The 15,331-nt window shown below is 39.5% G+C and overlaps 1 protein-coding gene across 1 annotated transcript; it reads right to left on the reverse strand.

Moving 5' to 3' along the window:
• Positions 1 to 2,719: 2,719 nt before the first annotated feature.
• Serpina7 (serpin family A member 7) lies at positions 2,720 to 15,085 on the reverse strand. Its single transcript, XM_052746408.1, has 5 exons — positions 15,079 to 15,085; positions 6,103 to 6,750; positions 4,879 to 5,152; positions 4,060 to 4,207; positions 2,720 to 3,312 (listed from the first exon to the last, which is right to left on the reverse strand). The coding sequence occupies exons 1-5, from the start codon at positions 15,083 to 15,085 to the stop codon at positions 3,109 to 3,111; spliced, it is 1,281 nt and encodes a 426-aa protein (XP_052602368.1). The 3' UTR covers positions 2,720 to 3,108.
• Between the last annotated feature and the right edge of the window lie 246 nt (positions 15,086 to 15,331).

The raw sequence follows: 15,331 nt of genomic DNA on the forward strand, positions 1-15,331 counted from the left end.
ACTGGCTTGCTCCCAGGCTGACATCCAACTACCAGATCCATATGCCTAGTGATAGTATTGCATACAATAACAGAGGGAATTGTCCCATATCATTAAGCAATCAAGAAAATGCCTCATAGACATGCTTACCAGCTAATCTCTTGGAGGAAATTCTTCAATTAAGGTTCCTTCTTCCAAGGTGTGTCAAGGTAACAACCAAAGTTAACCATCACGTTGACTGTGTTGCTTTATGGAGGAATGTGAGAGATTCTAGAACTTTGGATAAGAAAAATGGTTAAATGTTCTAAGCAGAGCTTAATAAGCCACTCTAGTAGAAGCCTGGATGAAGCCCACAGAGTGAAATGTTGTGGTCTGAATGTGAAATGTCCCCTATAGTCTCGCACATTTAAACACTTGGGTCCTGGTTGGTGGCACTGTTTGGGGCTGCGAGTATGTAACTTTTAGGATGTGGAGCTTTGCTAGAGGAAGGGCATCACTAGGGGCAGGCTTACATAGCCTCATCCACCTTCCAGTTTGCTCTCTCAGCTTCCGATTTGGTGAAATGTGATCAGTAACTTTCCCACTCTGGTCACCTGCTGCTCTATCTTCCTTGTCATTATGGACTTCTCTTTTGTCACTATAAGTCAAAATAACTCTTTTTAAAGTTGTTTCTGGCCATGGTATTTTGTGACATCAAGAGAAAGGTAACTAATAACACACACACACACACACACACACACACACACACACACACACACAAGCATGCACATGCACACATACACGCCTACTGTATCCGTTTAGCATTGCTAATATAGACATGTTTAGCGCTAACTGCTTGGTACTAGATAACATATCAAGAGGACCACCCTTTGAGGAAACTTATCCTCCCTTCCCCAATAGCCATTGACTGTAGTTCTTCATCTAGGGATGAGGCCTTGTAAAAGTTTCCCATCCATGTTGGCATGCCTGATAACTGTTATCATTATGCAGGTATGTTAGGCAGCCATACTCTTGAAGTTTCATGGGTGTGTAACATCCCTATCATGTCTATAAGACATTATGCAGCAGCAGACATACTGGTCGTCTGGTTCTTAGAATCTTTCCACCCCCTCTTTCCACAATGTTCACTGACTCTTAGGAATAGGAGTTGTGTTGTAGGTGTATCTGTTTTGGTTGAGTAGCCCATATTCACTTATTCTCTGCATATCGATCACTTGTGGATTTCTGTGATCATCTCCATATTTGCTAAAAGGAGCATCTTTCATAAGGGGATAAAGCTACACTTACTTGTGTATATAAGGACAAGTATTATAATACAGTTCAAAATTATAGTGCTTTGATGGCAATGGTAGTGGTAGGTTCTCTAGGGTCTATGACCTCTCCATCTAGGAAAATCAGCTAGGTTTACAATATCTGGCATGACTTCCCTCCCATTGAGTGGGCCTTAAATATAATTAAACAGTTGTTGATTACTTCAAAGCTAAAAGTGACACTATTGCATCACTATCAGGCTGGTCATCGGTGTGATTCATAGGTTTTACAACTGAATAGGACTATTAATTGCTTTTCTCCCTTGACAGCTTGCATAGCACCTCAGATACTATGAGATCTAGTCCTCAGGGAGAAGGTTTCCAGGTCAGTTCCAGCTCAATTCTTCTAAGTCCTGTGTCTTAAATGTGCAGTATCTTCAGCAATAAGGTCTTACATTGAAGTTCTAAGAGGCAACCAAGGGCAGCGTCAATAGCCTATGCTGTTTGAGGGGCATCTTGCATTTTCACTATATTTCATAGGATTTGGTGAAGTTATAACAACAGCATGGATACTATTACCATTTACATTTTACTCATAAGGAAAAGAAGTGGTAGAGTTTTTGTACTTTGGCAAAGATCACAAAGAAGTGTAAGTAACAGAACTAATATTGTAATCTAAATACAGTGAAATGAAATATCAAGTCAAGAATGAACTTTTTTCTGTACCATAAGTCATTATTCTTCTCTGGGTTTCCAATTCCTTATCCACAAAGCCAAAGTAAATATTATAGAAAAGATATTCAAGCCTCCCTGTAAATATGTCTAATAAGAAAAGATTAAAAACTGATAAACATATTTCTAAGCATATTTATTTATTTTAGTATGGAAGCACATATACATAGTACTTACACATTCACTGCTATTTTCCTATTAGTGAAATATTGGAATAGATAGAATTTGGTTATTACACAATTAACTCTCACTGTTATATCTGTGCTCTAAATTCTACTATGGGTACTTGAATACATGATGTTGAGAATAAGTCTACTTTGGTGGGTAAAGATAGAATAGCATATGTATGCAGTGGAAGTTTTGGGGACACAAATATATTTTATTGAGAAATACAGACAAAAAGGTTAACTAGGAAATTTCCATGAGATCAAGTGGGGCAGATATGCAATATTTGGAAAGAATCTGAAAAAATAATGAATACAGTATACAGTGCAAATGAACTTTCCCTCCATCAATACTTTATGAATTAAAACAAGGAGACCTGCTAGTGAGCATGTGGCTTGCGTGAGGAAATTCATTTTTCTCCATTCTTTTGTTGAATGCATGTTAGGTAACAAACGCTACATCCCTAGATAAAAGCACTCAATCTGTGGCTAGACAGTATAGTGAAAGAAGCTTTATTAGCGCTAGCAGTAGCTATAATCACAGACTCATTTTGAATAGGTAGAAAGAGCAGACATTATTGTGAAACTCATATACAAGCCAAAGCATTTGCATGTTCATTGATCATGCTATTGGAATACTGTAATATGAAGACTTGACCTGTATTACAGCTATTGTCCAGATGATATATCCAAAGGCATTTGTAATCCCAGTCAAATTTTCTAGATTTAGCTAATTGATGCGGAGCTTTACGGTGATTTACTAACATTGATGCTTCCTCTCGTCTTAAATAAGAATCATTCATTGACTATCTACTGTTTGGTCACAGGATTAGCCACTGCCACAGCCAATGTAGTCCAGAAGAGGGCCACTTTTATGCCTTGCACAAAAGACATAAAGTCTAAGCCCACAGCAAGTACATCAAGCTATGTTAAATGTTTATTTTCCATTATAGTATGTACGCACTCAATGGCCTCTTCCCCAATTACTCTTTTGCTGGGTTAACAACCTTCCCTAAAAAGAGAATGCTTCTGGTCCTTTTCTCCAAAATCATAAGTAAGAATGTTCTATCAAATCGGATAATAGGGTGAAGAGGAGCTACTTCTGACTGATCCAGAGACACAGCTTCAGGAGCAGCTCCTTCATTGGTTCCCTCTTCTCCAATGTGCAGCACAGCCTTGTGGAAAGCCTGTGAGAGAAGAACACACACTGAAGGTACCCTGAAAAAGTGGCAACAGCCTTTGGGGTGTGTGAGAAGTACAAAAAGAAATACAATGTATTGTGTTGATGGTACTTGAATATGAATATTACATTGATGAGTGTAGTTAATGAATTTCTGTGATTTTAGGACTACTTGTTTGGGTAGCATCTCATTCTCCATCACCTTCCAATCTCTTGAAGTTATCTTTTTGGTGCCTTTCTCACATCCTCTAGCACTGTGTCTCACGAGTCACTTCTGATCATTAAGACTTTCTGTTGCATTAGTCATCTTAGAACATGAGGTTTAGGGATGGAAATTACATTTATTTATATATATTTTGGTGTTTGGCCTGCATGTGTGTTTTTGCATCATATGCATGCCCTGTACCTGCAGAGACCAAAAGACCAGATTTCATGGGACTAAAGTCACAGACGGTTGTGAGCTGCCATGTTATGTTGGTGATGGAAATTGAACCTGAATCTTCTGGAAGAGCAAACAGTGCTCTTATCTACAGAGCCATCGCTCCAGTCCCAGAAATAACTTATTGAATAAATAAAAAAATAAATAAAATTACTTATTTTAAGAAACAAAAATGTCTCTCATATAATACTGACCTAACAGAATCACACTGCCAATGTAGACATGAGATTCCTTTATTGACTAAATGATATGGTGAATTAATTGACTCTCAATGTTCTCTCAAGCTCATACAGTAAAAAACATCCACCAACTTACATAAGAAAGTTTTAGACCATTGTCTTCTGTGATTCCAAGAAAGTCAGCACCTTCAGCAAAGGCATCCCTCATGCCCATCTTCTGAAGTGTACTTCCAAGGTCATATGTGGCAGAAATGGAAAACTTTGGAACAAACAACTCAACCCATCTGTGTGGAATAAGGAAAGGGAGACATGACAGTCACCACACTAATCACACTTAAGATCTCAAGACACGCCACCCCCCACTCATTCTACTCGGCTACTCCTCTGAACATTGACAACCATTAACATGGTACCATAACCACAGAAGGTATTGTTGTAGAAGTGGTCTCGGACTCAGAAAATGTTGGGCTGCAACATATGGTGCCCTGACCCTTTGTTATCAGAAAAATGTATCTCTGTGGTACTGAGCAAGGACAGGGGTCTAATGGCATGAAGATCAAAGGGGAGTGCACAGGGATTTTCATGGTGTTCTATCTTGAAGTTCCAGCTAAGAATGACTGCCAACTCTGTGCCAACATCAATTCTTATCCATCCCAAAGCTTTATTTGGTCCCTAAAAAGGTATCAGCACCCTAGCATACTCACTTTGGGGAGCTTTATGGGAATTTCTAATTTGACAAATGTCTCCTTGGCATTTTCTCAATATGCTTAGAGGAGATACTGTGGAAAGTATCCAGAAAAGTGTCAGGCACACTGTACTGGACATACTCTAAACATCATCATACTACTGCCAAGTGCTTTTAGGTAATTTTCCTACCTCTAGGTTTCTTCTGAATGTAGCCTCACCTCCACTGATAGGCCCACCCACAGCCCCTCATACCCTCTAAATTGTTTACCCTTTCTGCAGTAAGTGGTTCCACTTCTTCAGTGTCTTAGATGACATGGCTGCCTCCACCCACTCCACGTGTCCCTCCTTTGGAAGGACAAAAAGTGCCAGAGCATTCTCATTATAGTCCATTTGAAGTACTGTGCAATTCAGTTCTACATCCACAAAATGATAGTATTCTTCTAGCTGGTGCATCATGGGCACTTGTACTGTGTTGTTCTTGTCCACTGAGAAGTTGGAACTCGCTTCTGTTTTAGATACACGAAAAGGATTTGCCCACTGGGCTTAAAACAAGAAAGAGGACAGATGTTTCTTTGAAACCATTAGTCATTCATCTAATAATTAAGACTGTATACTGTCAACCAGTTTTCCAAGTGATTATAAAAAAGTGACTCACTAAGGATCAGAAAAACAAAGTCAGCTGACATGATCAACCAACTACCACATGGCAAAAACAGAAGTCCTCTTCATTTCTGCTGGACTTCACGGTCTATTTTTTAGAAACACTATACTTTCTACACCCATCAGAAACAAACGGTATTCTCCTTCCATGAAAAGGTATATGAGTGTCAAGAAAAATAGGTGAAATGAGATAACAAAGTGTTCTGCCATTTTAATCATATATAGGTGTGTGGCTTATGCAAAAACTCACTCATCCAAACATGAAAGACAGGTTCTATAAAACCAAGAGTTTTATATCTGGGCACAGTGCTTCCAGAAATCACTATAAGCTCTAGCTTTAGGGCTAGATAGCCTTGCTGGAAAAGTTAGCACTGAAAATTATCAATGGTATATATTTGGATACTTGTAGCATAATCACACATAGTAGGTACTTAATATATAATAAAAGTTATTTATGCAAGACATCCCAATGTGCACAGAAGTAGGAACCACATTATGCCTAGATACAAATTCAGTAGACTTGCCAAGCACAGGCTTTTCCCACCTCATTAAATACTTTAGAAACTATAGTTATTTAGCCTGATATAATCAGAACATTCATAACATTGTCAACTGAATCTTTAAAAGTGTTATCTCCCTAGAAATTTCCTGGGCTCATACACAAAGCTGCGTGTCATCCTGGAATGATCCAACATAATGCATAAATACAGACAATAGTGACAAATCACTGTGGTATGAGGGACACCTACTGATGCCAGTGATAAGAGATCATTAATTCCCCCTAGTTCTCTATCTTAACACTAGACTGAAAATTGATGTCTTAATGCCTTACCTTTGAAATGAATATAGTTCACCAGAATCATGATAATGTTCAGTCTAAGGTCTTCAATTAAGCCTATAATTTTCCCTTTACTTTGCTTCTCCACATAACTGTTGATCTCCTGCTGGACTGCAGAAACATTGGAGAAGTCGGTAGGAAAGACTTCAGTTTCATAGAGGGTCTTGACATTATCCAAAAACTTTGCCAGTGGTTTCAGCTGCTGCCCAATGAAAACTGCATTTCCCATTTGCAATTCCAGTTCATTCTTTGGGAAATTCAATGAACAGATCAAATGCTGGAAGCCCTGATGAAATTCTGTTATTGGAGTACCTGTGAGGTTAAACCCCAAAACCTCCAGAATCTGAGTTTGGGTGCTAGAGCCAGATACAAAAGAAAGCATAGCTAAAGCAGCAGATATGCTCACAGGGGAAAAAAAGATATTCCAATCTGGGTTCTCCACAGAGAACCTACGATACAGCCTGAACGCAAAGTCAGCATTGATAGATGACATCTTATAGAGAGTGGCATTTTGTTGGGGCAAATGACAGGTCGTTACTTTGCCTTCAGAACTGTTATATTGTGCACAATGGATTGTAGCCTGAAGCCCAAATACCAAGAAAAACAGATAGAGGAACACTGACATTCTGGAGTGAAGATGATCTACAAAACATGAAGTGAGATAACCATTGGGGGAGCTTAGATAGACAAAAACTTGCTGATCCAGAGAAACATAAAAGTCACCCACCTTGATTTATACAACTAAAGAAAGTATTTGAAGGTGTGTTCAGCAAGGAATAAAGGAGATAAATAGTCTCTCTCTTCTCTAAAGACCAGTGACATGTCTACTTTGGAAAGAGAGTAGGAGAAATGGCTTGCCTAGGCAACAGAAATACAATGTCATGAATTCATTAACATATGAAAATACTGAAACTCATGGAAATTGAATCACTTCCCATTTGAATGAAGGGCAGTTTTATGGGTATGAAGAATCATTAGACACAGCAAGCACACCCTCTGTTTATGTCACATGTACATTAGAATTTTGGTATGTGTGTATTGTGTATTTTAAGTTGGTGTTTTCTTAAGATAACATTTGTCATGTGACCAAATGAGAACAACTCCTCCAAGAAATGACTAGTTGGAATGGAAGAGTAATGGTTTCTTGAGTCATGTACAACATAACAAGCCAAAATTCATGCACCTGCGAAATGTAAGGGAGACACAAGAGTATTTTCAAATGATAGGAAAGTGAGAGTATAACATTCTTGTTTTAGAGACTTCTTTCTTTTAGTACTACCTAAAGAATCACTTCTCACTTCTAACAGATCTTAACAATCTTATTCTTATAAGTATGCATGCCATTTTATATCAATTAGAATGGAAGTCCTAAAGTTTTCTAAGTGTGAAATAGTACAAAGAAGCAGGGAACATGATGTAGAGTCAAAAATATTCATACACCAGTGGTTAGAAAAAAGATCCATGGAATCAGTACAGGACCTCTTCCTAAGCCTTTCATTTTCTTCATGAGTGGTCTCAACTTAGGTATACTAACTGCTGTATTATAAATGTCCTTCTAGTCCATACTGTCTTACTGAATTGTTACTCATCTACCCAGCTGCTGTTGGACATATACACCCTGTTTGCCCATTCATACTTCAGCCTCCACTGGGAAATCCCAGTTTCCAAATGTAAACACATTCTCTCTCAACTCCCCAACCCACTTCTTCATTTTCATTCCATAGTCCAATATATTGCACCCCTGTTTATAGACAGACCCATATCAAAGGGCTTGCTTCATTTTTATTCTCCAGGTCTAGTGGCCATGATGACCAATGAATACTTCCTGAATTCTTATCAAAACTTTTCTTTTCTCTCCATCTCTACTTCCAAGTCCCATTGCCTAAGTTTAAGGCTTTAATGATTTTATCGGCTCCTAGCATGACAGAAGGCCTCTTATCTCCTCCATCCTTCCTTCATCCACTTCTATATCAAATTTCCCAGATTTTCACCAGAGTACTCTTCCAATCAAAGTCATCAAGGCTGGTTAGAAGGTTAGTTATCAGATGACCACTCTTAGACCTTGCCTCTTGAATCTGCAAACTTCAAACTCAGTTATTTGGAACTCTGGCTTGGAAGAAATGTTCAGTGTTCCCAAGGAGAAAAAAATACTTACAGAACATGCCCAAGAAGCCACTTGCATCTCTCAGACAGCAATGCCTACCTTTCCATCTTTATAACATGCCCTCGATTGCAAAACTAGAGCATTCTCAGTTACAAATTAACCATGACATGAACGCTGGGATGATATTTCCAAAGCTGATGCACAAAACCAAGGCCAAGTGGGAAAAAAAGCTTAAAAAAATAAGGTTTGCACTCTGGGTAAAACTTTAGATAATACTTTGGCTTCTACATACATCCCTCATTTAAAATAGTTCTTATTGCCAACGCCAAACAGTGCCGGAACAGGATGACTTTTGAGAAAAAGATATATACAGACAGAGACTTGTGGAATCTTTCTAATTGGTGCTATAGGATGGTTTGTGCATAAGTGGAGAAAATGCTGTCAAATACTGGACCTTTTAATGCTCAAAGGGAAACTAGTCATGTCTTCTGATCACTAAAGTCCACTGCACCCTCCCCTAACCCGAGGGCTCCAGAATATGGTACAGAAGGGACCAATAATGTGGAATAAAAACAAACATCTTCTACCTGAGATTAACTGTGTGCTATACACAAAGAAGCAGTAGAAGCTGGGCAGTGGTGGCACACATCTCTAATCCCAGCACTTGGAAGGCAGAGGCAGGTGGATCTCTGTGAGTTCGAGGCCAGCCTGGTCTACAAATGAGTTCCAGGACAGCCAGGACTGTTACACAGAGAAACCCTGTCTCAAAAGACAAAACAAAACAAAACAAGCAAACAAAGGAGAAGAAACAAAAATAATTAGATTTCATCAAGAAACTCCAGTTTAGCCTCGACTCTGTCAGTTTCTAGGTATAGTGATAGTAGTAACGGTAATTCCTCCTGCCATTTGATCAAGCACATGACACGACACAAAGCACCTGGCCCCCCAAACAGCTACCCTAGGAACTACATTAAGGATTATTGTGGTCAGTCAGCAGCATAGATCACAGACATGCACATGGCTTTCAGTGAATCCATGTTGATAATCCATAGGCTAGGCTGCCACTGGATACCATATTGGTGTCCATGGCCCATGTTACCCAGGAAGCCATGTTGATGTCTGTGTCCTGTGCTGTTGCTGCTGCTGCAGGCTGCGATGGTGTCCGTGGCCTGTGCTGCATTAGAGGGCTCTGTTGATGTCTGTGATCTGTACTGCCCCTGGAGACCATGCTGAGGTCCAAGTGGCTCATGCTGATGCTGGAGGTTATATGGTTGTCCATGGTCTGTGCTGTGGCCAGAAACCATGTGGAAATCCATGATCCATGCTCCTGCTGATTATAAAGGGCAAGGGGGCTTCCTTTAGGAAGCTTCTTTTATAGTGGTATTGATGACTGGAGACTCATAGTTGAGAGAGACATATAAGGCTTCTGTGAGAACCCCTATCCCCACCCCAATCCACCCCAACCCCCAAAATAACAGACTAGACAGGAAGCCATTGAAGAGAATTCTTAAAAATTGTGATAAGGATGCTGAAGTGTAGCTCTCCACAAGTGATGGCTTCTGGCAGGGGTAGAGGTGGGAAAAGATTCCACTTTCTTTCAGGTGCTGGCTGCTGGGAGTTTGAGCATGATCCAGTGACTATATGGGCAACACAAGTTAGATTTGTCTTTTCCTTTCTTTTTGGGGAGAACAGTCACAAGGGGGGGGGCAGACCTGGGAGGAATGGGAAGTGAGTGTGATGGGGTGCACGTTGTGAAATTCCCACATAATCAAGACAAATATTATGTTGGAGAAAAAAGGATCAATATGTTAATCAGGGGAGCAGTGAAAGTAACTAGGGCTAGTTCAAGTTAATCCTACATATAGTCTATGGAAGGACTTGAAATCCAAGATAAATTGGACACACTTTAACTGAAGTCCATTGGAAAGACACTGGGAGATTTTTGGAAAGGAGATAAGTACAGTGTAGGTGACTATACCATGTCACTGTTTCTTTTCAATCAAATATAGTAAAGTCCTACTGTATACAAAACACCACATTCAGCCCTGAGATTTCAGAGGTGAATGTGGAATATTCATCCTCCATCAAAGTGGCCTTTGTGATGTCATGGCATCACTGCCCAAACTCAATAGGTAAGGTGACATCTCACATTAGGATGGTCAATGGCTCATATGTTACACAGAAAGTCATGTCTAGATTGAGTCCCTTGACTACCAGTTCAATTCAAACTCAACCCTGATAATAAAACAACATATTGTGTGTTTTCTCAGATGCTATAAGCTCCAGTAAACCCTTGCAGAAGAAACAAAGAAAATTAAAAAAAGAAAGAAAGAAAGAAAGAAAGAAAGAAAGAGAAAGAAAGAAAGAAAGAAATTTTTCAAACCTGTGCCCTCTGGTGGTATATTTAGACAATGGCACAGGTTCAGGCTTTCAATGAAAATGAAGGGAACCATGTGGGACACACACACACATATACTCTAGGGAAACAGAGGCACAGAGATCAAATTATGAATTCTAAGCCAGTCTGGATTACATAATGAGATTCTGTCTCAATGACAGAAAACAAAAGCAACAAATTAAAAAACAACTAATTCAAGGACACCCAAGCCCTTAGTCCCTCCTGAGGACAGTGGGCAATGGCCTAACACTAAGCCCCACTTCAAAAAGTTTCCAGTACCTCTACACTGACATGAGGAAGACCAAGCCTCCAACACAGGAACCCTTAGGGGACACGTTGAAATCACCCCAAGCCATACAAAAGTATTGACTAGAAGCTGACACATACTGGGAATCCAGAAACTCCATTTCATTGTCTCCATTTCATCAGCAGAAATCAGTTTCTCATCTCACTTAACTGCCCACTCCATCCTGCGGTTCTGTTTTCAGCAAACACATTCTCTTTAAGATGAAATGGACACCTCTTATAAAGTCATATTTAACATAATTTTAGCATTGTGTTAAGCTGGTCTCAATAGCATCACGATATAGATGTAGAGAAGATAATGGATATGGAATGGTAAAATTAGCAGAGTGACTTTTCTTCTTGTTATCTAAGTCTTAAAGGCAAGTCAAGAATTGGGTCCTTAAGCAAAGTGAATCAAAACTGTCTTAAAAGTGTTAGCATATCAATTAATTCACTCAGATCTAATATTATGCATGTTATTTTTGATAAATGTCATAATTTATTGCCATACAATATCTTCCAAGTTTTATTTTACAAATGTTTAATATTTCTTCAGTTACTTCCATTTGTAAACGTTCCCCCCGGTTTTACTTGATATTTGTCCTCCCAAATAGTCTAAGAGAAATAATGGGATCTCATTCTGTATATAGATGTAGAGAAAAAATGAATGTTGGGGTCAAACCACCAGATAAGGCAGATAAGGAAATGTGACCATATATGGTATATGTTAAGGGCAAGGAGAATATAGAATGAGTAGAAATAGGAGAAGAAAATTGGGGTGCTAGTACCAATATATACCTATATCAATATTACATATTTATTCTACCTTTATTCCTAAATTCACTCATATTTACATAAAAATATGTTAATTGTACTTAATTTCTCAGCATGACAACCGCTACACAGAGCAGGAATGAACACCATCCAGAGATAAATGAAAAGGCTACCTTGGTTCATGGAGGCTTCCACAGCAATTTACTATAAACTGAGTTGTTTTTAAACAACAGAAATGTATTTCTCAACATCCTCAAGGCTGAGAAATCCAAATTCACAGTGTTGAAAGATTCTACATCTGCCCTAATTTTGTTTCTTGTTAATATTATAAAATATCCTGACAAAAGAAATTTTAAGGGAGAAAGGGTTTACTCCGTTTACAATTCCAGGTGACAGTCCATCACTACTGGAACGTCAAAGGAAGAGTCTGAAGCAGCTAGTCACACCAACAGTAAAGAGCCTCAGGAATGAATGCATATATGCTTATTACTCAGCTCGCCCTCTCCACTCTTATACAATGTGGGACTCAAGCTCAGGGAATGGTGCTGCTTAGAGTGGACTGGGTCTTATCACATCACCTACTTCAACCCAGACAATCCCCTATAGACATGCCCACAGCCTTTTCCAGGTGATACTATATTTGATAAAGTTGACATCTAAAACTAACATCACAGAATGATTTTAGGTTCATAGATGGTACCTTCTACCTATGTCTTCATGATAGAAGTGATCAAGAAATAACTCAAGGCCTCTTTTGGGAGGGTACTAATCCCATCCATGACAGCTATGTTACTATAACCTCATCCTATCCTTAGGAAGCCATCTTTTAATACTATCATCTCAAGTAGTAGGGTTTCTTTTGTAAAAACAATTTGTGTGTTTGTGTGTACAAGTTTGTGTTCATGTGAGTGACAGTACATTTGCATGTGCCTGTTTAAGACAAGAAGATAATCTTGGGTGTAGTTCCTCAGGCTCCTTCCATCCACTTTGCTTTTGGAGACAAGGTCTCTCACTGGATCCCACTGATTAGAGTATCCTGGCTGGCCAGTGAGCCCTGGGCAATCCATCTGTCTCTGCCCTCATGACCCCTGCACTGGAATTACAAACATGTACCACCATTGCCCGGTTTTTTTTACATTGCTTCTGTAGATCTAAGTCAGGTTCTCATGCTTGTGCATTATGCATTTGTCTTGAAGCCCCAGGGTGTAGGATTTGAACTTGAGATCTGAGGAGAACATACTGAGACCAAAGCAGGGACTTGGCAGCCTCTTTGGTAAAAAAGGATTCACATGTTTTGAGTTACACGCGGCAAAGCAGCGTTGTGAGATGTAGAGGATGCTTTTCATTACTCAGAAGTGAAATATGAACGCATTAACAACTAAGGTGGCCCAGTTGTTCTGTGGGAAATTTGTACAGTGCTGTGCTGGTTGGTTTCTGTCAACTTGACACACATCTAGACATATGTGGGAAGAGGGACTCTTGATTGATAAAATGCCTCTATCAGATTAGCCTCTGTAGATAATTTTCTTGATCATTGATTTATGCGGGAGGACCAAGATCACTGTGAGCAGTACTACCCCTGGGCTAGTGTTCCTGGATTGCATAAGAAAGCAGGCTGAGCAAGCCATGGCGGGGGGGGGGGGGGGGGGGGGGGGGGGGGGGGGGGCACTATTTCATTGTTTCTACTTCGGTTCCTCCCTCCAGGTTCCCAGCTTGAGTTTCTTCCCTGACTTCCCTCAGGTCTATAAACTGTAAGATGGAATACACTGCTTTCTCCCAAAGTTGCTTTTGGTCATGGTGATTCATCACATAAATAGAAACCCTAATTAAGACAAAAATTTGCTAAAACCAAGTACATGTCCCAGACAGCTTTTCTTTGAAGGATGATGTAAGTCTGGAATCCTCTTTGCTATCTGATGTTTCACCATGCTGTCAATGGTAGTAGCCACCTTCATGCCTCTAGCTACAACTGTCCTCTGCCTTCTGATTCTTTCCTTTCTGTTCCAGGTTTAAGAAGTTGTGATAGGACTAACACTGCTCTTCCCAAAGGTCCCATTTACTGAGACATTGAATCTGTATGCCTAGGAAGGTACAAAAGCTCTGTGAGACAGAGGTGCCATCCTGCTTTCAAGTCCTGTAGCATGAATCTTAAAAGGTCTTATTAATTAAAACAAATCTGAAGCCAGGTATTGGGGTGAATGCTGGAAGATCAGAGAAGCAGAACAAGTCACAACTTCCTCACCTCACCAATTCCTCAGCTGATCCTGTTTCCTCAGACTGGAAGCCTGAGTCCTTATCCAAATGAATCTCTGCTGAACTGTTGCTCCAAAGCCTGAATGCTTAACCAGCCAAATGCTTCTAGTTTCTGGTCTTCACGGCCTTATATACCTTTTTGCTTTCTGCCATCACTCCTTGGGATTAAAGGCATGAGTCACCATGCCTGGCTGTTTCTAATGTGGCTTTGAACTCACAGAAATCCAGAGATATTTCTGCCTCTGGAATACTAGGATTAAAGGCGTGTGCTACCACTGCCTATCCTCTATGTTTAATATTGTGGCTGTCCTGTTCTCTGACCCCAGATAAGTTTATTAGCGTGCACAATATTTTGGGGAACACAATACCACCACCAAGTCCCATTTTCCCTTACATGTCCCTCTTTCTTACCCCATGTCCTGCGAGCTGAGGCTCACACTGCGCTCTAGAAAAAGCCAAAGTACCCAAATCATTGTCCTGCTTCTCTACAGTAGTGTGCAGTCAAATGTCTACTGAAAATCCCTTCTTCCAGAGAGCAAGTTTCTTAGTCTCCACTAAGAAAAGAAGCACCACTTTCCCTAATAAATATTGTATATGGGAAAATGGATTCCTCCAAAACCAAATTAGAGATTTTACTCTGGAGACCTAAGAAACTAATAATCAGTGGCCTCACACAAATACAACATTGAGATAAAAGCATTAGAGGTTTAATACACCCAAAATCTAAAATCTGACATTCTTCAAAATCCAAAAAAATCCAACATAATACCACAAGCAGAAATTTCATTATTGTGCTTATATGAAGGGTTAATGTCAAAATGCAGGTGTACAAAAATATTGTAGAAAATTACATACAGGAAATGCATATAAAGGGCATATAATATAAGGAAATTTCATTTTTAGACTTGAGTCCCATTGCCAAGATATACCATTATGTACACAAAAATTTATCAAAGTCTAAAAGAACTAAAAAACAAAATACGTTTTTAGCATCTAGGATAAGGGATACTTAACCTGTTGATTTATGCATGTGTAGCACACCACAATGCAAAATGTGCTTTTGATACCTTAAATGATTCTCAAAGCAATCTTATGGAGCAATGAGGGAATCAATTTATTAATTTGGTAAATTATAAAACTACTCTCTCAGAATGACAACACATCAAAAGTCACACCAGAGAGCTCAGGATCAAACCACCTTTACATCTCAGAGTGAGGTGATTATGATCCAGTTTTTTTGTGAGATAGAAGTTCTCTACGTTCCCTTCCACATTTAAACCAAAGGAGTAAGGACCTCTGTGCTCTCATGTTAAGGTGGGACCAGACGCAAAATTTAAAAGCATTGCAATTTGTTTAAAGTTATGAAAGAGACCTATTGGTATTATTTTTCTGAAATCTGGGATTTCTGA

Source organism: Peromyscus californicus, unplaced genomic scaffold (assembly GCF_007827085.1).
Source record: "Peromyscus californicus insignis strain IS unplaced genomic scaffold, ASM782708v3 Scaffold_10__1_contigs__length_136768540, whole genome shotgun sequence".
Lineage (NCBI taxonomy): Eukaryota > Metazoa > Chordata > Mammalia > Rodentia > Cricetidae > Peromyscus > Peromyscus californicus.